The 26,997-nt window shown below is 40.2% G+C and overlaps 1 protein-coding gene across 2 annotated transcripts in view; it reads left to right on the top strand.

The window, feature by feature from the left end:
- The window catches only part of alcama (activated leukocyte cell adhesion molecule a), a 124,023-nt gene extending 101,902 nt beyond the window's left edge, over positions 1-22,121 (top strand). Inside the window, exons 7-16 of one of the 2 annotated variants that reach the window (XM_084320305.1) lie at positions 3,850-3,974; positions 4,733-4,862; positions 7,276-7,388; positions 9,128-9,251; positions 12,052-12,173; positions 14,031-14,160; positions 15,266-15,295; positions 15,717-15,828; positions 17,147-17,270; positions 20,092-22,121. In XM_084320305.1, coding sequence (XP_084176431.1) covers positions 3,850-3,974; positions 4,733-4,862; positions 7,276-7,388; positions 9,128-9,251; positions 12,052-12,173; positions 14,031-14,160; positions 15,266-15,295; positions 15,717-15,828; positions 17,147-17,237 — 977 coding nt within the window. In that variant the 3' untranslated portion in view covers positions 17,238-17,270; positions 20,092-22,121. Of the gene's footprint in view, positions 1-3,849; positions 3,975-4,732; positions 4,863-7,275; positions 7,389-9,127; positions 9,252-12,051; positions 12,174-14,030; positions 14,161-15,265; positions 15,296-15,713; positions 15,829-17,146; positions 17,271-20,091 lie in introns of both variants that reach the window. The other variant, XM_084320304.1, reaches the window with a different exon arrangement.
- The last annotated feature ends 4,876 nt before the right edge of the window (positions 22,122-26,997 follow it).

Raw genomic sequence — 26,997 nt, 5'->3', positions numbered from 1 at the left:
TCTAGCTTCAGACAGTGTTCTAGCTTCTAGCTTCAAACAGTGTTCTAGCTTCTAGCTTCAGACAGTGTTCTAGCTTCAGACAGTGTTCTAGCTTCTAGCTTCAGACAGTGTTCTAACTTCAGACAGTGTTCTAGCTTTTAGCTTCAGGTTAATTTCTCACTTAATGTTTGTTTGAATTGACCCGAATCTTAATATTTTATATTTTTCCTTCCGTATTTTTCCATAATTTCTTCATGGTTCGTTGGTTCAGTCATTATGTAATGTATCTGTGTGTAAGATCAATCAATCAATCAAATCCTTTATTTAACCAGATAAGCATCATTGAGATTAAAATGTATTTTTCAAGCGCGATCTTGCCAAGAAAGGCAGCAGAAAGTTTCAACATAAAAAAGAAGAATCACAAGATGCTGAATCGATAAGACTGAAGGAGGCCCATTAAGCAGCAGAAGATCACCACCAGATCGCATGTAAAGCCATGCGTGGCTGCGTCAGTGTATTAACTCGGCTTGGAGGTGCTTTCATTGTGAGACTTAAGGTTGTGCCATCCTACCTAACCAGCCAGAATCATATTGTTTATCTATTGTGAAGGGTTTTTCACAAGGCAGACAGGTTGCTCAACCAAATTCATTGCTTGGGATTTATTATTATACTTTTTTTTTGGAATGGCTGAGACAATCTTTTTTTATCTAAAAAAAAGTACCATCTGTGGTGGTGGCAAGCTGGGACGGGCAATACACACAGTCAGAGGAGTGGAGCACACTGTGTACAAGCAAGTGAAGACATGTATCAATGTGCTATTGTTTCAGTTTGGGAAATTCTGTTTGTGGTGGGCCTGTTTTGATATTTGTGGTGGGGCCATGATATTGTACATATATTATCTTCAAACTGCCATGGTACTTTACAGAGATTATCTTTAAGATACCATGGTATTGTATATAGATTATCTTCAAGCTACCATAGTACTAACTGTACATAGATTATTTTCAAGATATCATGGTACTGTACATATATTATCTTCAAGCTAACATGGTACTGTACATATATTATCTTCAAACTACCATAATCGTTTACATAGATTATCTTCAAGCTGCATGGTACTGTGTACATAGATTATCTTCAATGATACCATGATATTGTACATATATTATCGGCAAGCTGCCATGGTACTGTACATAGATTATTTTCAAGCTGCCATGGTACTTTCTTGGAGGAGCAGATTTGGCTGTTATTAACACTTTCAGAGCCCTTGCTTAACCCTGATTTACCCGTTGAATGCCACCATCCACTTCAATGTTATCTTAAAAACGCCTAATCTATGTTTTAAATTATGGCTATGTGTCTAATCTGCCCGTCGCTTTATCAATGACTCGTTTGCAGTCAACATTGTCGAAGCGGATTGTTTTTTTATCGGTTCATTTTCGTTTTATAGCATTTTGAAAAGCCCTCGTTTTCAAGGAAAATATAAAGATTCCATGATAAAAGACATTTACTGGAATATTCTAGAATACACAAAAACGTTGTCATTTTTATGAATAGTTTTCAAATAAACGCTAGATTATCGATAGTATATGTGTACGTATGCACGCTATGGACGCAAGCTGAAAAATCGATTCTCTTATTTCCTCATCAGCGATCGCGCACACACAGACATCACACATAGGGCAAACGCTGAGATCTCAGCGAATACAACTCTGATTATCCCAAGACTGGTAAAAAAGATTCCTTACCTCAGATCAGATGTTCTCCAAAAAGATCATTCGAATTCCTGATCGCCATTCCAAATATCGATCACGCTTATTGATTGAGTATTGGCTGCTGTGAATATATATTCCAGGCTGATTCCCGTCCCGCGATGACTTCCATGTTGATCAGACTTCTTGCCAGCACAAGGAACCAGCTGGCTCCGCCTCTACATATCTACAGATCCCAGGTCAGTCTAAGCGACTGACCTGCAGTTACACAGGGATAGACGATAGGGGGCGCTTTTTTCCATTCTGAGCTCCTGTAGGAGCTGGTGTACCAACGGGAGACTCGGTTGATGAAATATGATTTCAGATCGCTAATAAAACAATAAAACGATATTTGTCGTCGTGGGCACTCAGTGGGGGGGCTAATAAAACGAGATATGTCGTCCGTGGCACTGAAAGGGTTAAGAGGGTTAGAGCACAGGCTCAGCTGTAACCTCTCCAGGGAGCTGTACATCAAGAGGCCTACAGTAGTAGGTACACCAATAAAGTGAAGGGAATAACTACAGTATAAACGAAATAAAGTATTAATCGACCACAGGAAAAAAGGTACATAAAGTACATTATGTTATAGCTATAATTAATATATTTACTTGTTGTATAAGCTGCCATGCTTTGCTTTTTCCTGTATTTTATTTACATATTTTAAGCGAGATCAGGCTGGTGTGTGTGTCTGTGGGGATAACAGAACGTGTCTTCACTTTTAAGAGCCTATGTATGATATTTGCCAGAGCAGAGAGCGAGGTCCCATGTGCAGTTAAATCCTAATTTACATTAGACTGTTGACATTTCGCATGCTTCTGCCATTACAGAAGTCTCCTAGCTTGAGACAATTTACTGCTCGTATAAATACGCTTTTTGACAGTAAAGCCCCAAACTTAGATCCATGGTGTCTGGTCTACATCTCCTTTTCAATGGAGAGGAAGAACATTGAAATGGCGCGGTAGAGTGATCGTTACTGTGTGAGGTAGGAAAAGTACGTCTTGAATATTTCATTTTGATCAAAGACAGAGCAGAAATAATCAGATGCTGGGAACCTTGTCAGTGGAAGCAGAAAGGACCTGTTTATATCTGGTAGCAGCAGAACTGGTAGCAGCAGATACGATGGAGGGTTGGTTGGTTATTTGTATAATTTGTACACTAAACAATAAACTGGACTGGTCGGACAACTACAGGAAGGGACAGAGCAGGCTGTTCTTCCTGAGGAGACGCAGGTCCTTCAACATGTGCAATAGACTGCTGCAGTCATTCTACCAGTCTGTAGTGGCCAGCGTCCTCTTCTATGCTGCTGTGGCATGCTGGGGGGGCTACATCAACACGAGGGACGCCAACAAACTGAACAAGCTGGTGAGGAAGGCTAGCTCTTTGGTGGGAGTCGAGCTGGCCAGACTAGATGTGGCGGCAGAGAGGGGGATGCAAAGGAAGCTGGCTGCTATCCTGGAGAATCCCTACCACCCCCTCTATGATGAGCTAGTCAAGATGAGAAGCACCTTCCGTGACAGACTAATACCCCCCCCGACACTCAACTAACCGCCTTGGCCAGTCCTTCATACCAGCGGTCACCAGGCTTCACAACAGTGGGCAGGGACATCCAACTACTAGGAACTTCCATCACAGTGTGTCTGACTCCCACCTAAACTGACTACCTAAACGGACAATGTATAACGTACAAAGTATATCACTGCAGTGCATACTGCACCTTATGTGTATACTGTATACTTACTCAATCAGAGCATATATTTAGCATTTTTAGATGATATATATATATTAGATTAGATATTAGATTATATATACGTATATTGTAACTATATTTATTGTGGGGCAAATATAACTGAGAGGGCATACATACACTCATCTGCACCTTGACCTGTTTATACTGCCTACTTGCCCATATGCGCATACACATACTCAGAGTTAATTATATTGTTATATTGTTACACTGCCTGTACTATACTGTACTATAATTGTATGTACCTGTACCTCCCCTCCCCCCTCCCCCATGCTGCTATGATGCCTGAATTTCCCCCAAGGGGATCAATCTTATTGATCTCATTTATTCTTTTATCTTTCTCCCCCCTCTCTATCTCCCTCTCTTAACACTCAGATCCAACGGAGAGGCTGACTCTCCTGGTCCTGTCCAAGGGCATCATCAGAGAGGGGGACAACGTGACTCTGAAATGCGTCGCTGACGGCAACCCTCCTCCCAGCAGCTTCAACTTCCACATCAAGGTAGGCTGTTGCCCCCTGGGAGGAGGGGTATATGAGATTACAGTGTATATAACCCTCAGGTGTACCATCTCTCATGAGATTACAGTGTATATAACCCTCAGGTGCACCATCTCTCATGAGATTACAGTGTATATAACCCTCAGGTGCACCATCTCTCATGAGATTACAGTGTATATAACCCTCAGGTGCACCATCTCTCATGAGATTACAGTGTATATAACCCTCAGGTGCACCATCTCACATGAGATTACAGTGTATATAACCCTCAGGTGCACCATCTCACATGAGATTACAGTGTATATAACCCTCAGGTGTACCATCTCACATGAGATTACAGTGTATATAACCCTCAGGTGTACCATCTCTCATGAGATTACAGTGTATATAACCCTCAGGTGCACCATCTCACATGAGATTACAGTGTATATAACCCCCAGGTGTACCATCTCTCTCTCTCTCTCTCTCTCTCTCTCTCTCTCTCTCTCTCTCTCTCTCTCTATTCAATTCAATATTCTTTATTGAACAATATTGCTAAAGGAATAAAGAGATGACAAAATACAATTCAATAATGAGATGACTTTTTTTATTTATTTTTTATTATTAAATTGTATTATTAATTCAATATAATACAATAAAATAAATGTAATTGAGTTGTCTACTGTGGTACCTGACCTATCAAGTGAGAGGTATCTCTAGCTAGCAGGACAATACAAGCTACTGTAAATAACACAATGTCTCTCCTCTCTTGTCTGCACCAGGGTAAGAAGGTGGTGGTGAACTCTGACTCCTACACCCTGCCCACCGTCACCAGAAACAGTGCTGGTGAATACAAGTGCTCACTGGTCGGCGATGAGAAGATACTGGCCTCACAAAACATTGATGTTACTTGTAAGTTCTCATAGTATTTGTTGCATGTTAAATTACTTCCATGCTAAATGATGAAGAGTATACATTGGCAAGAGAAGTCAGTATAGAATCGCAGGTAAGACCTGAAAACTCGAAGCTATATTTCTTAAAGGTCTTAAAGGTCGTGATCTGTAGTCCACATCATTGTTTTTATGAATTTCGATGCTATAAACGTTTGATTTACATACAGATGGAGCACAGTAGAATGCTGCCCTTGCCACATGGTAGCTGGGTAGTTGCCGGGGCACTCGGGTTACACCAGGTTACTTTTTGTCTCTAGTAAAGGGGAGGTGAGGAGGGGAGAAACAGCCCAGTTCTTAAATAAAAACGCTGACGCTTGTAAAGGCATGATGACAAGCGGAGAATAATGATGTTAACGTCGGGAAACACACACACACACACACACACACACACACACACACACACACACACACACACACACACACACACACACACACACACACACACACACTTTCTTCCAGGCAAATTTCCTCTACTTTAGTTAGCCTAATCAATATGATCAATGGATTCACGTGAACAATAAATAGTAAGACTGTTTAACACATTATGGGGGCAGCCCTGATGACCAATGGATTAGACTGATCAGCAAATCCTTTTTGACAGCATCAGTTGACGTTGGCCCACAACCCATGATGAGCTGGTGTGGGTGTGGGCGCGCACGTATGGGCGTGCACGTGTTCTTGTTCTTCATATTTTTGCAACAGAAGCCCTGCAACATAAGAAAACTGTCCCACATTTCAATGAAGTCATGCTAAACATGTTAAATATATGAATGTTAAATTATATTTTATTCTTCGTCACTAGAGCCGTCTAGTTGGCCGAGCTTGTGTTTCTCACTGATCAGCTGCTCCCGTACATTTTCAAAAGCCTAGAGGAGACGCAGGTCCTTCAACATGTGCAATAGACTGCTGCAGTCATTCTACCAGTCTGTAGTGGCCAGCGTCCTCTTCTATGCTGCTGTGGCATGCTGGGGGGGCTACATCAACATGAGGGACGCCAACAAACTGAACAAGCTGGTGAGGAAGGCTAGCTCTTTGGTGGGAGTCGAGCTGGTCAGACTAGATGTGGCGGCAGAGAGGGGGATGCGAAGGAAGCTGGCTGCTATCCTGGAGAATCCCTCCCACCCCCTTTATGATGAGCTAGTCAAGATGAGAAGCACCTTCCGTGACAGACTAATACCCCCCCCCCGACACTCAACTAACCGCCTTGGCCAGTCCTTCATACCAGCGGTCACCAGGCTTCACAACAGTGGGCAGGGACCGCTGCCAGACATCCAACTACTAGGAACTTCCATCACAGTGTGTCTGACTCCCACCTAAACGGACTACCTAAACGGACAATGAGAAACGTCTTAACTTCATCATCATAAATTAAGGAATGTCAAATTGATATAAATATTTTCATCGCGTGCTATGGCTTTCGAGACCAATTTCTGAACGCGCTGTGGCTATCCTATCAACGCTGCAAATCTGGAACAGACATCAAGGCATTCTGTCAGGCTTTGCGCCTCCTGGTGGCATATAAGAGAACAGTACCTCATTGAGAAATTACGTAAGAATCAACCACGTCGGTGCTGCATATTGCCGACGGTAGAACGCTCGACAGATCTGTCTGCTCCATCTGTATGTAACGTTGTCAACGACCGGAGTTAAGATAGGTTACGAAGGTTATGGAAGGTTTCATTCAATAGAACTCTTAAAGGATGTGCATACAATGGAAATGTATATATACAACAGTCAGATAAATGACAGATTTGTACCTTTGTATACAACAAGTTACTTTTACCCGCTGTAAATGAAGTCATGGGAGCAAAGTAAAGGTAATGAAATGAAACTTTTCAGAGCCTTTGCTGGCAGGGAGGCAGGGGAAAGTACTGGAGTGGTGAGGAAAAGTAATTACATATTTCTGACATCTACAAGACTGCACAGTAGTGTCTGGATGAGCCACGACCCCAGAGAGGGATAAGCTCCATTTCCCTCACCTACTTTCCATCGGCGCTCGCTCAGGCAATTACTGCCGGCGTCCGAGGTGCATATCCCTGCCCCTTCAGTTCAAAGGTTTTTGGAGTGAGATATGGCTCCTCGCATATTTCCTTCACCCTTACTTCCTTCACCCACGTCATAGCTTCAACACACTTTACACGTCTTAAATACAAAGGCCTTCTATTTCTCGATGTCTAAATGTGTGTGTGTGTGTGTGTGGAGGGCCCTGTGTAAGCCTGAGAGACGAGTCTCCGTCACGGTGTTTCACACGGGGGCCTTTGTGTTCTTGCGATAAGCAGTCGCCTGCAGCCAATCGATACCACTCAACACAATCCTCTCCTCCCTCTCTCTCTCCGTCTCCCTCTCTCTCTCTCCATCATTCTGTCTCTCAGACCTAGATTTGAATGTGAGTCCCACGGGGAAGATTGTGAAGACCGTAGGTGACTCTCTGGTGGTGAAGACGGAGAAGAATTCCTCAGGCGTCGCTAGGGTATCGTGGACCAAGGTGAGGGGGGGACACCTGAGGAGGGGGCAGATAGAGGGCAAGAGAGAGTCGCAGGACAAAGGACAGAGAATGATGGTGGGAGGCGGAATGGGAAAACAGAGAGAGAGAGAGAGAGAGAGAGAGAGAGAGAGAGAGAGAGAGAGAGAGAGAGAGAGGTGGAGGACAAGGGACAGAGAATTAGGAAGAGTTTGAGAGAATGATGGTGGGGGCGGAACAGGAAAACAGATAGAGCGACAGAGAGAGGGCATTTAGTTAACCTGTCTGTGTACTCTCCCTTGAGGAGGAGGCTTCCCCCTCTGCTTAGTCCATTTCCCGCTCCTCTCAACACTGGGGACCGCTGAAGAAGCCAGGAATGAAATTGGATTAAAGAGCGCTGCTGTGCTCAACTGCTGTGCTGGACTGCTGTGCTGAACATCTTTTTTTTCCGTTCTTCTTGTTTTAAACTTCAACTTTTGCTATGCAATCGAAAAGGAAGGCATTGATCACGTATTGATCACTAAGTGTTTTACTTTCACACTGGGGGGGGGGGGGGGGGGGGGCTGGGGTGTCAGCATGTGTTTTCTCATAATGATGAGATTCTTCTTGAAATTGGATAACGAGATGATAATAATAACAATAATTATAACAGTTCTTCTTATTGGTAAAATAATATGTTGTTATAATGAGAAAAATATCTCAATATTATGAGGAAAATATATAGTAAATTCTAGTTAGCTGTGGGTTGCAGTTAAGTGTATTTCTTTCAGAAGTGTTCAGAAGCAAAGGTATCTTCAATATATAGGTTTTTTAAATGTTCTAAACTCTTAGCAGTCCACAAGCAGTACCAAGGAAACGTTGAAAACTACACCAGATGCTATTTTTGAGTTATTTGGAATTAATTCAGTCAGTGGCAGCTTGACTTCTCTTCAGAAAACACAGGAATATTAATTCCAAGTGCCCTTTAAATGAACAACTACTTTTTCTTGTCACTTGTCACCTCATATCCCAGAAGTGCTCTAAAGCATGCCAAAATGGGTAAAACATGTATTATCTTAAAAAAAAAGAGAGAATTGTATCAATAATTCAATTCCCGCTCCTCCCGGGCATCGTGTTGTAGTGTCCTTGAGCAAGACACTTAACCCCTAACTGCTCCCGATGAGCAGGTTGACACCTTGCATGGTCGCCTCTGCTGTCTGTGTGTGAATGTGTAAAATGTGAGGAACAAATTGTAAATAATTTACATATTTTAAGGTAGATCGGGCTGAATTCTACCACCACTTTCCCATAAACCCGTTACTTGCTGTGAATGTGCTCTGGATGAAAGCAATATACAAATGCAGTCCACCAATTTGTTCCCCTGGCAGCTTCTCGCATGGTATTTGTTACAAGAGCCTCTTCTAACCATGAATGTGGAATTATTTTTGTTGATGAAGCCATTTGGAAAGGCCTCCTTTGCGCCCTAATGCAGTTCAGTAGAATTTCTGTAGATCCCACATTGGGGCAGACAGTCAATGGAAAATAGATGCTAACAATGGACTTGTGAGGTCTCATCAATTATTTAATTTATATTTTCTATTTATACTTTCCATCTCCTTGTTCTAATCATGTTTCTGTGGTAATCCTGCCCTGGTATGGGCATTGAATTTACAATGATATACTAATGTGGAAATCTCACAATGTAAATGGTGATTGAGGACACTAATCCTTATTACAGGTAATTGTTTATTAATCTTAATTATGTCTCTACCTTTCTCTCCTAGGATGGAAAGGCAATTGAAGCACCAAGGTTTGGCCAGATAACATACGCAGATACAGGAATTTACACGTGTAAGGCTTCTGTGGCTGGCATCACACGTAGCCAGTCCTTCGAACTGCTGGTTGAAGGTATGTGTGTGTGTGTGTGTGTGTGTCTACAGTAACTAGATGATGGTTCTATAGATGGTGTATATTGCTAACAAGGTGACGTGGTTCTATAGATGGTGTATATTGCTAACAAGGTGGCATGGTTCTATAGATGGTGTATATTGCTAACAAGGTGGCATGTTTCGGTAACACTTTATAATAACACTCAGTTATAAGACCTTTATAAGGTATTTGTAGATAATGAACTAATCATGAACAAACCATTTATAAACATTCGTAAATTATTATTAAATCATTTATAACTATATTTGTATAACATTTACAAATTAGTTATACATTATTTATAACTCATTATCAACATTTGTACTTGATTTGTTCATCATTAAATAATGTTATTTAATGTGTAGTAAGTAACACATTTGTAGATGCTTTGAAAAATGGATATGAAAAAATTACTATACTGTACTTCCATTTATTTGTTCATGTTTAACAAATTATTTGTTAAGACATTCATAAAACATCTATAAATCATTTGCAGATGTTATTATGTGCCCTAATCTCAAGTGAAGACTATTCATCATTAACACATTGGTCGCCAAGAACGAGTTACGCCATTTTTGCCCGCCATGCGTTGAACGCCAAGAACGACTTGCGCCGTTTTTGGGATCAATATTTCATTTTTTCGCCATGGCATTCATAATTAATCCAGCCAACCTCCGGACTGCAGCGGGACCCTGTATGAGATTGCAACGCCTCAATACCGCCGCCTGGTGGATGGTCGGGCGAGTTACACTCTCACCAAAACCGGAAGTGCCTATCGGTGCGTCGAGGAAATCCCTCCGGCAGTGATATCTTGTTACGTGGATCATATGCGTCAGGGCCTATAACTCTCGTTTTTGGAATTACAGCAGAAAAGCTTAAAAACATACTTATATTCTAGACGGTATTAACACAACAATGTATGAATGAAGAAATTTAACGTTCCCACATCCTGAACGATAGATAATCGATGTTGAATGGGCCATAGTAATGTCAATATAGCAATAACATTTAAAAAGTTATAGCCCTGCAAAGAAGGTAAACATCTCCATAGGCTTTCAACAGTGGCAGACTGGGTACAATGATGGGCACAACCCCCGGCGCCCAATGTGTTAACAAATGTCTAATACAGTTAATTATTTGTTGACTTTTTCATCACATTACAAATGTTGACAGCTTTCGGATCCACCCTTCTTTGTGACATCAAACAGTGACAGAATTAGGACTATAGATAAATGCAATTTATTAACATATAAAATACATGTGCACACATAACACATAGTGTAACCTGGGGGACACTAGGACCCAGGAGTACCCTGGCCAGGTATTGCCAGAGTATGTAGAGAAAGTATCACGCGAGTGAGACTTGACTTCACGTTTGTTCCCGTCTGTTTGAATGGAAGCTACATTTTCATTTAATTTCAACCTTTATTTAAAATCGTAAGCATCTGAGGTTTCCCTCATTTACAGAAACGACGATTGTACAGTACATAATACACGTTATACATGAGCAGAGCCAAGTTATTCGTGCTGCCCCAAGCTTTTAAGGTATGAGCAGGCTAAACACCTTTTTCGTTGGTAAATCTATTCCATCTGCAAATGATTTATAGATGTTTTATGAATGTCTTAACAAATCATTTGTTAAACAGGAAAAGACAAGTCTGGTAATTGCTTTGTGTGTATTCATAAAAGTCCACAAATAAACAAACTATTAGACATTTGTTAATGATGAATAGTCTTCACTTTAGATTAGGGCACACAAGGGGCGGCTAGGTGGTGCAGTGGGCAAGGCACTCACCACCAATGCTGGAGACGCTGGGTTCGAGCCCAGCTCTCCACATTGTTTTCAGTTTGGCTGGTCATCCGTACTAATACAATTGGCAGTATTAGAGGGTGGGAAAACTGATGGGTGGGGATCGGACGTTGTGGACAGCGACTCCTACAGGTCGGTTGGTGCGCCTGCGCAGTAGAATCAAGAAGCGACGGGGGCGGCGTCCCTCCAAAGCGCAGACCCCTGACGCTGAAAGATCGCGCTGCGCAGGTGAAAAGATGCGACGGCTGCTACCTCGAGTATCGGAGGGGACTCGTGCTATGTATGGCTTCGTCCACATTGCAGCCGGCTTGTGGGAGGCAAGAAACAGCGTTTGAGACAGGGGAGGGTTGAATTGGACGATACGAAAAAAAATTGTGATGGGAGAAAATTGAAAAATGGGAGAAAAAGTGAATAAAAAAAAAGAAAAAGAAAAAAGATTAGGGCACACAATAACATCGGTAAATGATTTATAGATATTTTAAGAATGTTTTACAAATCATTTGTTGAACATGAACAAATAAATGGAGGTATAGTCGTTTTTTCATATCCATTTTTCCAGCATCAACAATGTGTTACCATTTTTCCAGCATCAACAATGTGTTACTACATTGTAGTATAATAAATAATAAATAATAAATAATAACATTATTTAATGATGAACAAATCAAGTACAAACAATGTTGATAATGAGTTATAAATAATGTATAACTAATTTGTAAATGAAAATGTAAATGATTTAATAACCATTTACGAATGTATAAATGGTTTGTTCATGATTAGTTCATTATCTACAAATACCTTATAAATGTCTTATAACTGAGTGTTATTATAAAGTGTTACCCATGGTTCTATAGATGGTGTATATTGCTAACAAGGTGACGTGGTTCTATAGATGGTGTATATTGCTAACAAGGTGACGTGGTTCTATAGATGGTGTATATTGCTAACAAGGTGACATGGTTCTATCAGGCACAGCAGTGATCACCAGGCTGACGAAGCAGCGTGGAGAAGACGGTCAACACAAGGTCCTGACCTGCGAGGCTGAGGGAGTTCCACAACCCATCTTCCAGTGGAGTGTTAATGGCACACAGGTGTGTGTGTGTGTGTGTGTGTGTGTGTGTGTGTGTGTGTGTGTGTGTGTGTGTGTGTGTGTGTGTGTGTGTGTGTGTGTGTGTGTGTGTGTGTGTGTGTGTGTGTGTGTGTGTGTGTGTGTGTGTGTGTGTGTGTGTGTGTGTGTGCGTGCGTGCATGCGTGTGTTTGCGTGTGTGTTTGTGTGCATGCATGTGCGTGTGTGCTATGTGAAGATGGAGTTGAAGGACCCACATGCCCGGGTGCTATGGAGAATTTCTCACAGCACCTAGACTAAGAAAGAAAGAAAAAGCTAGGATGGAAACTTCATTTTTCTTCACAAAGAAAAGACTCAGTACTGTCTGAAGTGCTAAACCAAAGCAGATCAAGGATGGGGCGCCGAAGTGGTTTATAAACAGGAGGCATGGAAAAGAGAACAAACTCTGCACAGTTGTGTACATCGGCGTGTAGCCTAGTGTGAGTCCAAAACCAAAGCAAGTCAAGGCTGGACTGTCCTGGAGCAGGAAGAAGCTTGTGGAGGTCTTGAAGTAGCCTGTCAATGAGTAGGATTTCTGATGCACGCAAGTTAAGCTAGTCAGCTTTACTGATTACACGTTGAGTTACAACGTTAACAAACCCTTAACCCATTTAGACCTAAAACGCCTGATACAAATGCATTATATAGCCCGCATATACACACAAATGTGTTTCCCCAGACACAAAATCCAGCGAATGCAATTAAAGAAACTCATTCCTGTTGTCTAGTGCGTGTTTGTTTGTTTTGTTTGTTTATAGCCAAAACACGACTCCACACATATCTTATTCCTGGTGGTGGGGATATCCATTTGTTTACATTTGGATCACTGATCGGGCCTTTAAAATGTTCATTTTAGTCCTTGCTCTCGCATGGCATGTCAGAGTGTGTCAGGTGATGTGGGGCTACGGCCCCTCACACGCAGAAATGCATTTTTTCCTCCACATTCAGCAGTTCACCTGTTGACCTGTTCAGGGGTCAGCTCTGTTTGATGTTGACATTTGAAATATTTTTCACCCGTTATCCGTCTTGGCCTTCTGTCACAGGCCCACCTCCTAAGTAATTTACACAACATACTGTAAAATGGAAAACATATGGTTGTGGACCAAGGTCACCCAGAGGGCGGTGTCAATGGTGTTGTTCCGACAGACCCCTCTTTTTCCCGTTGAAAAGAGTAGGCTACCCTACGAGCTAAAGCTGCTTAAATTATTGGGAGGAGGAATACGACAAGAGAAAAGTAAAATGTAGTGATTGACTGATTATATCACAACTGCCCACAAGACATTGTAGTCACTGAACAACTGTAAGCTGATAGGAAGCTCCACTCAAGGGGAAGCGTTTTAGGAAGTAATTTGAATACCCAAGCTCTACCCTCGAAAATTACATCATAGACTTCAAGAACTTGACTCAAATTGACTGCATTAGTTTGTGACTAACTAGCCAGGGTCACGGAAGGACTCTACCAACTATTTCAACGTCATAATTGGTAAGTAGGAAATAGGGACAGCGTTCTAAACATCTGAATTATCCCTTTAAGAGAGCAATGAGAAGCATCCAAAGTATTCAAGCATGGATTATGGTATAGTATGGTTTCTTGAATGAAACTTCTACCTAAGCATTTTTAACAGTGATCTTGTTAGCTCACTGTTAACAAAATAGCGATTGTAATGGTAATTTTCTATGATTCATACTGTGATGATTCAGTGGTAATTTCTTACATTTAACACAGTACCTCTAGAGTTTTACACACAAACCCTCCATCTACTTAAGTCTTAAGTAGGCTCTCTCCCATGATTCTGGTAACTCATTCATTCCTACAATGTTTTATTTATTTTACTTTCTGTAGGAGGAGGGTTCCTACATCAAGGGCAAGGCCACCCAAAGGCTCACCGTGGTGCCCAAGGCAAACCTGACGGTCACCTGCACTGTCAGCAACAAGCTGGGAGAGGATGTCAAGACCATCAACATCTCCTCCTGTAAGTTACACAGCCAGACAGATGCCAGGCAGGCAGACAGACTGAAAGACAGACAGGCAGGCAGGCAGGCAGGCAGGCAGGCAGGCAGGCAGGCAGGCAGGCAGGCAGGCAGGCAGGCAGGTAGGAAGGCAGACAGGCAAACAGACAGACAGACAGGCAGAAAGACATACAGACTGACAGACAGACAGGCAGGCAGGCAGACAGACAGGCAGGCAGATAGACAAATAGACAGACAGACAGACAGACAGACAGACTGAAAGACAGACAGACAGGCAGGCAGGCATGCAGACAGACAGGCAGGCAGACAGACAGACAGACAGACAGACAGACTGATTAGATAGACTGACTGATTAGATAGATAGATAGCTAGATAGATAGCTAGATCGATAGATAGATAGATAGATAGATAGATAGATAGATAGATAGATAGATAGATAGATAGATAGATAGATAGATAGATAGATAGATAGATAGATAGATAGATAGATAGATAGATAGATTTATCTGTTTCTTATTATAATATTAATAATAACAATAATAATAGAGGAGCACTTTTGTACATATTGCCAGCTTAGCTATTACCAAACCTATAGCTACATAAATGCTACTAAACTGCTTATCATTCCATGTCATTCATGTTGTATCATTGTAGTTCCTCCCTTCTCTGTATTGTTAAATATATTTGATTCCTTTGTCTGTCTTCCTCCTTCACTCCCCTGGTTTTGGATTCTGGGTTTGTTGTGTGTCTGGGTTCTGATCTTACTTCTGGTTTCCAACCTCTAATCTAAGAAACCCACTCACACAGCCATGCTCTGAAAGCTGGTGCACTTTCCCACTACTAAGGTTGAACTTGCCTATCATGAGGCACAAGCAGAAAACATTTATTAGATTTTATGTCATTGTTTATTTTAAGGTTTTCTGGCAACTGTAACTAGGGATCTTTTTTGGTTGAACTTTTTTTGGTTGTCATTTTATTATTATTATTATTATTATCATTATTATTATTATTATTATTATGTTATAACTAACATACATAGTTAATACAATATTATTTTTCTTTGACTTTCATTTATATTATTTCTGATTTTATTATGTTTTATTTCAGTATTTAAGGAAGAAACAAAGGGAGAAAAAGGTAAGACCTATTGTTCCTGTGAAGCATTTTATGACTTTGTAGTCTATGGATAAGGGCCTGCGATGACCCCTCCCCCCACCCAAAAAAAAGAACATTGAATAGAGCAGTGAGGTGCCAGCTGTGTGGTCTAGTAGTGGGATATAGCAGTGCAAGCTGGTACTTGTTATCACACACAAAACAAACTCATCCCACTCCAAACCACCCACCCGGCCCGTGTATACAGTATATATGTCATCCCTTGACACACGTAGACAATAGCATGTCTCCTTGTACATTCTCATACCATCTCATAGTGTGTGTGTGTGTGTGTGTGTGTGTGTGTGTGTGTGTATGTCCTACTGTCTGTTACTGTTGAGACAGTAACACGTACCACGGAACCACCAGGCTAATGGGCTGAGTGTTATTCTCTGTCTTCCAGCAGCTCAGGAGGACGGTGGGGACCAAGCTAAGCTCATAGTGGGCATTGTGGTAGGACTCATCATAGCTGCTGCTGTGGTTGGACTGGCCTACTGGATCTACATGAAGAAGTCGAGGTACACACAGACGCACGCACCCACCCACACATGCACATAAACGCATAGTATGCACAGGTCCCACAACATCAGCAAAAAACACACGCTGACAGCGAGACCTCGCATTTAGGTTTTAAGGTTTGATTATGAACCTACAGGCCAGTATTGTAGATCCAATCTTTCGCCGTCGACTAAAGACGCACTTCTTTAACCATTATCTGAAATAATAAAATAAAAAAATCTAACCCTAACTAACCTTACTGTCATGCACTTGTCCTAATAAACTAACCTACACTGTAGCATGCAACACTTTGATGAACATTGTTACTCAGCTGATAGAGTTGTACCCTTCCTGATGACTTGTCGTACAGAACTTGTAAGTCGCTTTGGATAAAAGCGTCAGCTAAATGTAAAATGTAATGTAAATGTACTGGTCTGTAAATGGTTAATGGACTGCATTTATATAACACTTTTTATCGAAAGCACTTATACAACGTATGCCTCACATTCATCCTTTCACTCACACATTCTCATGCTGACACTGAGCCCCTCTCCTGACTGCTTTTCAGCACTTGAAAATATTCGCCCAATGGAGGAGAATGAAATGGTCAATCAGTTGACACACCGGCTTGTTCACGTTATTAATGGGAAGTCTTCTCTCATTCGTCTTAATCTTCTGTATTGTCGCAGTGAAAGGGTTAACCATTTGGTAGTGTGGCAGTGAAAGGGTTAACCTTCTGTATTGTCGCAGTGAAAGTGTTAACCATTTGGTAGTGTGGTAGTGAAAGGGTTAAACCCAAAATGTTCCCACACCAGAGCTGTGGAATGCGGCTTTGAAACCAAGGCCATTAATTCTTCCAAACTTTCTTGCTGGAATTGTGCAGTCATCAGGAAAAACACCTATTGGCCTGTAGTACCACGTTATCTCTACATGTCCCCTGGCTGGTTCACTGTTGCATGCTGTCCACTCTGTGTGTGGATGTGGTAAGAACTGCCACTAAGCCCCGCCTGTTGGTTACATATACACATGTAAACGGCAATATCGAGGCCCGCAAAATAATCATGTTCATATAGTACAATAAGTCAATATAGTAATTATCGAGACAGGCCTAGTGTCAACCCGCTCATGGGGAGCAGTTAGGGGTTAAGTGTCTTGCTCAAGGACAGGAGCCGGACCAGCCAACCTACTGAGCCACTGTCACCCCTGATATGTGCCATTGCATCGATTTACCCCCCCTCCACACACACACACAAACAAATCTGTATTGCACTATAGTTACACAAAAACTGTGTGAGTAAGTGTTGCTTGACTGAAGAGTGGCCTCAATGTGATTCTCAGACAAGGAAGCTGGAAGACAGGAGAGAAGGAGGTGGGGACATGTGAGGAGGAGAAGACTCTGGAGGAGAACAATCACAAGCAGGAGGCCTAGAGACAGCGGGGCTGCGGTCGGGGGACGAAGAAGGTATGAATGGCAGAGTGTGACCATAATGCTCAGAACACCATACCATTCCATACATGATACTGAGTATTGTTCCATAATCACTATATTTTGTACTTGAATGAAACATATGCGTGACTGATTTTTTTTTTATACTTAATACAAATATGTAAAACAATGCTATTTTCCCTACGTTTCCATTTCTAATGAAATTGTAAGCAAAAGGTTGTAGTATACAGCCTGGTTATAAATGACTGGTATACTTATGAAGGGAATAGCTATGGATGTCTTGTTTTTGTTAGTGTATCCCTGGGAGTCATGGGGAAAGAAAACCCTAGTTATTTTGTAGATAATTTTTTTTTCATGATCCAATTTTTCTTTTATTGAAGAAAAACAAAACAGTATACAAGTTGGACACACCAAGACAAAAAGGAAATTATAATACAGATGGAGCAGACAGATCAGATATTTGTAATATCACGTCGTTTGTCTGCGGCTGGTGTGAGCTGGGTAGTGTAGTTTTATGAAATGTAGACTGGGTCTCCTCTTTCTTAGGACTACAACGATTTCATGACGGCATTCTGTCTTCGTGTCTAAATCATCCTTTTTCGGAGATTTTTAAGTTTCAAGTTTCTTTATTAGTTGTCATACAGAAATACAGAATACTTTTGCATGAAATGCTTCTTTCTGTTTTGCTCCTGAGAGTGCTAGATAAAATAACAAGATAGTATAAAATAGTATAATATAAGTATAAAATAGAAAGTCAAGTACGTAAACAAGTTTAAACAAAACAAAAAAGTTCAATATACATATATACAGTATATGTACAGTCTATACTTCTGTACAGTCTATACAGTCATCTTCTATACAATACAGTGTAGAATGGTGAGGTATAGCTTAGCTTGTGGTGCCACCTTGTGGTGGTGTGGTGCAATAAATATAAAGTGTGTTAGTGTCTAAAAGTGGGTAAAGTGGGTGCTACAGTGTGTTGTTTATTTAAAGTGAGTGTGTGCGTGTGGATGTGTGTGTTGTGGGTGTATTTGATGGTCTTTTATTGTTCATTGTTCATTGAGCATCCTGATGGCCTGGGGGTAGAAGCTCCTTTTATAAGCTCATATTTCACCAATGACACTTAAGGTCATTGGTAAACAAACGTAGTGCTGAAAATATACACTTTGACTGCTGTTTTGATAGGGTTAGGGTCTTTACTCTTGGCTTTTGAAAAAGAAACACAACATCCCATCACAATCAATGGATTCCCGTGAACAATAAATAGTAAGAACACATGGGGAGCCCTGATGACCAATGGATTCGACTGATCAGCGAATCCTTTTTGACAGCATCAGTTGACGTTGGCCCACAATCCATGATGAGCTGGTGTGTGGGTGTGGGCGCGCACGTAGACATGGGCGTGCATGTGTTCTTGTTCTTCATATTTTTGCAACAGAAGCCCTACAAACTCCCACATTTCAATGAAGTCATGCTAAACATGTTAAATTATGAATGTTAAATTATATTTTATTCTTTGTCGCTAGAGCTGTCTACTTGGCCGAGCCTCTGTTTCTCACTAGATCAATAACTTCAATAAAGTATTTCGACCGCTATTTGAGCACTTTTTATTATATAAAAACAGGGCTTTTGAGGTGATGAAATCACTCTGCCCAGGCAGCAGTGGTTTGGCAAAAATTATTTTAAACAAAAATTTAAATTTGTTTATTTGTATTTCTCCACGTGGTAAATACACAGGTCACAACATGTTTACAGGAAAGTTTTGGAGTTGTATTTGGAGTGTATTTCGTGACTGTTGGGAACTAGGCTACACTGGCACACCTACTTCCAGTGAATGACGCTATATATAATAATATTATACAGGTATGTAAAAAGGATTATATGCAGTTACTGTATATTCAGACATATGTGGATATGTATATGGTAAATATGAATATATAGATAGTATATACAGCATTATTGTGTAATGTACATGTGCTATGAGTTATATGGATAGATTATAGTTTAAGGTAGGTACTGTAGTTATGATTACAGTGTATAGGCAACATAGTTCAGAGTTCATACAGTATGGGTAACAGTATGGGTAATAGAGCCTAGAGCATATACCTTTTCCCGACCAGCGGGGGGGAAATATAGGCTTACTTACCACCTAATGTGATTAAGTAGTTGTTGAAGATTATATTTATGACAGCCTAAAAAATTGTCCTATGTAGCACCAAATCAGCATTAGATGAGAGATGATGGAACCAAACTTAGCCATCGTTTCTTATGATAGATTGGAGTAAACAACATGTTGTACGCAGTGTGGTGTGACTCTAGACTCATCTACATGGCGTCAGGAATAGACCACATCAGAACTGAGACAGAATTTTCACATTTTGACTGCAAACTGCAAGTTTGCCTTGTGCTCGAAGAAGCGATGAGCACATCTCCTGGTGCCAGAGCAGAGGAAACACTGTTCAGATCCGTTGGCATAAACCCAAAGATTACAAAGCTGCAGCACACAGGAGAAATGTTCAGAAAGGTTTTGAAAGGTTTACTTTCTTTTGGGATTTCCATCTGGCATCTGTGATATGCTAATGATGTCAAGTCAAGTTTATTTATATAGCACATTTCATGCAAGGACGATTCAAGATGCTTTACATAAGATAGATAAAAAATAAATACATACGTCACAATGCTTTGGAAAAGCCATTGTCACCGTTAAAGACACATAACCAGTTAATTAAATCACAATGCTTATGAAAAGCCATGGTCCATGTTAAACTTTACCTTTACAGCATAAATATATATTGTGATTGTGTTAAATGGGCTAACATTTTGTGTTTCTTTCCAGGGAAGAGGCAGTTGGAAGAGGCCTTGACGCACCAAAAATGAAGACCTCTGATTGTTCACCAACACCCCCCATCACACGTCACAGGACCAGGCACACAATCACAGAGCAACGTTCCAAAAAGAAAAGGTCTTGCCGACAGCCCACTGTCTCACTTTACATGTGAGTGTAGTCTGTAATACGACTGCCGTTTGTTTTTGTTTCTGTTTTTCATGTATGTTTTGTGTTCCTGGTGAATGCTGTTTGTTTTTGTTGTTGTTGATGTTGCCGTTGTTGTTGTTTTGCGCTCTGTGATGCTGTGTGGTGGAGTTATGGTTCTCTTTTTAGTATTTCCTTTTTTTTTTCTCCGTTCTCATTCGTTTTTCTGCTGGTAAAATATTTTTTTTAAATCACTGTACGCTTTCAAAGGCATGTGTAAGGAAGCAAAAAAAAGGAAAGCCAAACCTGCCATACTAGTTATTAGTTCCACGCTGTCACTGAATCGTTATTGATGCTATTGAGCCTTTGCAAATGGTGACCATTGTGCCACAGAAAAAATTTCTTAGATATATATTTTTTATTTTTAAATTGTTTTGAACAGTTGGGGCAAATTGATCGTTTGATGTGAAAATGTTAGTCAACGACAGCTTGATGGAGATAAGGAGTTGGATATGTTGAGAGTTATTCATTTACATCATTGTGAAACATATGATGACATACGTCTGAAATTACAGTTATGTAGATTTAGATTTGAACTCGACTGACCGAGTGCTAGAATACACCCACCAGTTGGCTTTTGGATTGTGTCTGTGTAGGTTTTACTGATTTTTGCATTTGCTCTACTCATTCTGCATTCAAAATGTAGCTGTTGTTTATTTTTCCTCCGGGTCACTTCACCAGGAAACAACACAAATTTATTTTGCACATAATCTCACACATATCTCCCAATGCTCTAAACTGTTTTGCACACATTCATTTAGTTTGACAGTTATTGAGAGTTAAAACCTCTTAACATGCGGGCAGAAAAGTGGCCATTTTTGTTTTCGTTTTTGAGGACTGCATACCTTTTTTGCAAACCAAAATACTATATATAGCACATGCATAAGCCTGGTCTCTTTTGAAAGATAACATTCTGAAGTTTATGATACAATAAAGAAAGATCACTTTTAGTGCTAATGGAATAGAGTAACATAGGTCTGAACTTGTAGAGTAACTTGTTACTCAAGTTTTTCTGTAGTAGTTAGTAGTCCAGAAGTAGTATTTCCCCAGAAATTCATATGGCTTAAAAAACTCCCGAGATCCATAGCCTGAAGTCTTATGTAGTACATGTCCAAATTTCATTCGGAAAATGTCCGTTCAGAAATGAGTGATTAGGAGTGATTTTGGTAAACTGTGTACAAAAGAAAAGCTCAGTTTTCTCATAGACTTCAATTCATTCTGCGTTTTTTCTCTTCCTGTTTTCGCTCATAACTTTTCACCTAGATCCCTGATTCATACATCCCCAGGTCGGGTATCATTGGAAACCCACACTCATTGGCTACAACCCTGTCCAATCATTTTCGAGATCGCCAAATTATTTACGGAAGGGAGGGAAATTCGGGAAATTAACACAACACAAGAATTGAGTGTCCTCTGATCATGAGAGGACATATTCAACTGCATTAACTCTCAATAGCTGCCTGTCAAATTAAATGTGTGCAAAACAGTTTAGAGTCTAGGGATATGTGCGAGATTATGTGCAGAATAAATCGGTGTTGCTCCTTTAAGCGTTATTTCACAAGGGTTTCTGTTTTTTTTGTTTTTTTCACATTATTTAAGTTCCAAACTTAGATCTGAAAAGCTAATGTTGTCAGGAATGTGCAAACATGTTCCTAATGAATCATATGTCGATATATTTTACCCTCTTCATCTCTTTCATGTTACATTGATAGCCTTGGTTTATGACACTAATCTGTGGATCTCAGAGTGTGTTTAGGATAGAAAACTAGAATAATTCACCTCTCCACATTTGAGTATTTTAAGTGGCCCCCCCCCCCCCCCCCCCCCCCCCCCCCCCCCCCCCATGTGCCATATAGTATAACACTATGCAGTTAGAAGTAGGCTAGATCTCATGTTTCAGTTTCCTCATTACATTGGTTCATTGGTTCACTCAAAATACGCCAGGTGTGAATGTCTTTGTTTTGGATCTATTTATGTCTGTTGTGAAAGCTACCAGGATAGCTGCACTACAGCATGCTTGCAAGGTAGATCTTTTTTGTTTTTAATGAAAGCCTTCTTTAGTTGCCATCATATAAGTGTTGAAAAGGTACTGTACGGTAGGTGAGTTACATGGAGATGAAGAAGGCAGTACAGCGTCTGTGTGTGTGTACTGTATGTGTTTGCTGTATTATTTCTCTTTGAAGGGTCTGAAGGATAACCCAAGTTGAAGACGATGGTTTTTTCAGGCAAGGTACACAGGTTCAAGCAGTGGAAAGGATTGTGTGAGAGACATAAGAAGTGGTTGACAGTTTTGACAGTTGCCATGTTTTATTGTCTTGTTCCAAAAAACATACAACCCTCTGTACAACTCAAGACGACCGATAATTATGACTTAGTTATTTCACTGGTATGTTAAATACATATAAAATATGTGAATTGCAATATTGTCCTTTTATCAATGAGCCAAGGAAATGTTGTGCTTTTGTTCTGGAAACTTGGATGGATGGAGGCTGGATTTTGATTAACTGTCTGACGGTATTTCTAGTATACTGAACTGTCTGACGGGTATTTCTAGTATAGGCTACTAGTATATCAGCCAGCCATTCATCTCAACCCTAAAAACATTACATCATCCGTCCATTACATCTGTTGAGTTTATATATTAGTAGTGGGCCTCTCTGCTATTGACCATGTCCACAAGGCAGCCTTTTATCTCTTATGTCATGCTCAGGTTGGGATTTCTTTTCACGGGTGGGGAACAAGGTGGAAAGAAATCCCTACCTGGGTGTGAAATAAGAGCAAAATGGCTGCTGTGTGAATATTCTCAATTCTGGTGCGCCACAAAAAGCTGCGTGTGAGACACTACCCCCACGGTGCAAAAGCAACTCCCATTGTTTTTTTCCCCTACAAACTGTCGGGAGCGGATGACTCTTTCGACTTTGGGCATATTATGATAAAAACTGGCGCTGAAACCAGGAGGCCAACATTTTTGTGCATCTGCTGCGCCGTCGTGTTCTCATGCGTTTTGTTCCTTTTCAAATCATCAGGTCAGCCGTGAAACCAAAGGGGGTAAGATGAGAAGGTCATAGCGATGTTGTAAATACAGACTTTTTTTTGTACTGTTTTGACAATAAAGTGTACATTTTGAAGAAATTATGCTATTTGAAAGTTTTTATTGTTATTATTATTATTTATTTTAAGGGGGGACAGCACCCCAAAATATTTATAGACATAGATATCACTATGAAACGTTCCCAGTTTGTTATGTACATATAAACTAAGAAAAAATATATTACAAGTTTTCTGAATTTTATGTTTATATATGCAATGAAATGAGGCACTTCCACCATTAAATATGCACATATTTGCATGTATCGCCAATACTCGCATCACCAAAATGGATAATGCCAGATTCAAAAACTTGGTTTCATTTTGTTGATACATTCAAAACGAAACTTTGTATAGAAAGACTTTGTGGCTATGTCCTCTTATCAGCCCATACATCAGGAAATACTGTCTACTGTCATAAAAAAAAAACGATGACAGTAGACAGTACAGTATCACCTAGTTTTGGTATAAAATGTACTATAAACCTGGCTATGAATGATATATATCAACAAAACTTTCTATAGAAAGAAGCATAATATGGATGGGAAGAAATGTGGAAAGTTTGGTGTGTGTAGGTAGTTCCAACTCTTTGTGTGTAAGTAAAATGCATAAAAACTAGTTTTTCAGAAAACGACCTCAACGTTTTGTATTGTAAAATGCCATACATTTGTATTTGAAACAGCTATTTACAAACAACACCCAATCAAACCATTAGTAATAGACAACCTAAACACATGCCTGATAACTGAATAATAATAATGATGTTATTGAACTGAACAGAACTACACACAGGCTACAAACAGTGTAGTAAGTGTAGTACCCTCTAATAGGCAAAACAATTATTGAATAGATATCACTATGAAACGTTCCCAGTTTGTTATGTACATATAAACTAAGAAAAAATATATTGCAAGTTTCCTGAATTTTATGTTTATATATGCAAATGAGGCACTTCCCCATTAAATATGTGCACATTTATGGATGCAATCAGGGCAAAATGAAGTCAAATAAACAACTAAATGTGTGTTATTGACATTTTATTGTCACTAGTTTCATAGAAGACATGTTTAGGAAGCAAAATATAACAAAATCTCAATATCGTCGCAAAAAGGCAATTTTGGGGGTGCTGTCTCATCTTAAACAAACTTTGTGTTTGTGCTACTGCTGACATAATTTGTCTGTCAAGCTCACAAAAGCACAGACATTCTACTAGAAAATACATGTATTTGGTGGCACAGTGACAGTACAGTAATCCACAGTATGTACTCTATAAAGCTATTATTTGAAAAAAAATATATATATTACTTACAGAATAAACTGGAAAATAGGCTCTGGCCTTTTAAACTGGGCTATTTTTTTCGCCTGGATTAGTCTGATCTCACACCTACCCTGTTTTATGTTGTGTATTTTTCAGTATTGTCACATTTGTTTTTACTGTGTTTTATTATAGTGCCATTTATATGTACAGCACGTTGGTGCAATACAGTTGTTTTAAATGTGCGTTAGAAATAAAACGTACTTATTAAACACCTGCTGTATGTTATCGGCATGTCAACAAAACAGAAGTGATACCAACAACATGATTGTGTTGAGTGAGTCTGTGTCGTAAAACAATGGTTTCATTTTAGAATGAACTGATGCACAATACTGCACAATTGCACAGCCCTGTTAAATATTACATCCCACTGTATTGTTATTTTTATTCTAATTAGTGTATATAGTCGACCACATTGTGCACAATTGTACAGCCCTGGCCTATTTTATTTAATAATTATTATTATATTCTATTGTACTTCAATCTTAATTTAGTTTATATTCCATTTTATTGTATCCTACCTTTTTATTTTATTATACCTTAATTGTCTGTCTGTCTGTTAATGTCGCACCGAACGACCAAAACACATTCCTTGTATGTGCAAACTACTTGGCAAAATAAGGACCTTTCTGATTCTGATTCGGTGGCAGTCAACCGGCACCTGCTAACGGGTCTGAACCTTTAGCTTAGCTGGTTAGTGCGGTCGCCTGTGGATCCTATGGTCCCAGGTTCAAATCCACTCGGTTACACTCCAATGTACAGTTTCTACGCCAAATGTATATACACTCCTTTTCTGGACACTTTTGTATCACAAACAGTACTGTATTTGCAAATCTGATATGTCATAAATGTATAGATGTAGCAGTACTGTCTATCTGTATGTCATATATGTTATGATGAATTGAAAATGGGGGACCCTGATGTAAACAAGACGAAAGTCTTTCTCTCATTTAATGCATCGAAGCTCTGTCATTGAAGTGGGAAAAGTGAGCATTAAACAGCAGCTCTGTCATTGAAGTGGGAAAAGTGATTAAACAGCAGCGCGTCTTCACTCAGAAGATGGCGCGACAATATTGCTCTGATTCGCAGTCACGTGGCCGTCGCGGCCAATCAGGCGAACCCGGAAACCGAAATCCAACTAAATCCGTTGCGGAACTGATACACGCGTCCGGGTCGCTGTAAACAGCGACTCCTACAGTTCGGTCGGGGCGCCTGCTCAGCGCGGATACGATCTAAGGGGGGTAGTGTGATCCTTTCACACGTTACACCCTCTCAGTGAGAATCCGCGCTGCCAGGTGAAAAGAAGCGGTTGATTGGCTAGACGTCTGTCGGAAGAAGCATGTGATAGCCTCCACTCTCCCAGACCGACTGTGGGGGGTAAGTGCGCAGCGACCAGGAAGGGGATTGGGAATTGGCATAACGACTAACATTGGGATGGGAGAAAATCGGAGGAAAAAGGAGGGGGAAAAAGATAATAAAAAAATAAATAAAAAAAATAAGTAGATAAAAACAAGCCCAAAGAGTATCTAATTGATACGCATTAATAGATACTTATGAGGATATCTGTACTGTATGCGCTCGGCTTAGGTATCATGTACTTTATATATAAATACATGGTTCCCAAAGTTTTCAAGGCGCGACCCCCGAAATAACGTGTCAGAGAGGCTTGGAGGGAGGCTATACAGTTTCACTATTGATCTCTTTTGAACATCATCCATACATGCATTGAATTGATTAACCTTTGGTTTATACCAGTGACACTCATGTTCATCATCAGATAACAGTGCTTGAACAGATAAATGCATTTTCTCAAATTCATTCATCAAAACGTCAAAGGCTCATTCAATTTCTCAACTCACGTCCACGTCATCAAATCCGTCAAACAGCGTATCTCCTCAGACATTTTTATCCCAGTTACAATATCACAACAACGTGTGAGTGACAGTGATACAATTCAACAATCCACAGATTCAGATTCCTCGTAATTCATTTCCACAATCCACGCATAAAGACGCTTCAATTTATGCTTGAATGAAACACAATTCGGGCACTCCGTTAAGCAAATACATCCACAGCGAAGAATATGAAATTAATCAGAGCCAAACGCCCGATAGGTTTCATTCATAAAAAATATCCCCGCAGGATTCACATTTGCAATGCTCCATTATTAAAATAACCACATAGTGTTTGTCGCGACTCACGAGCGCCGTATCCGTATAAGTATGACATGCATTATTTAGGAAAAAGTAAATCCATAGAATGAATATGATTTATTATCAGAATTTTAGGTTTATTATTTTACATTTCAA

This window comes from Notolepis coatsorum (genome assembly GCF_963971535.1).
Source record: "Notolepis coatsorum genome assembly, chromosome: 8".
Classification (NCBI taxonomy): domain Eukaryota; kingdom Metazoa; phylum Chordata; class Actinopteri; order Aulopiformes; family Paralepididae; genus Notolepis; species Notolepis coatsorum.
This window is presented reverse-complemented; position numbering and strand designations above follow the sequence as displayed.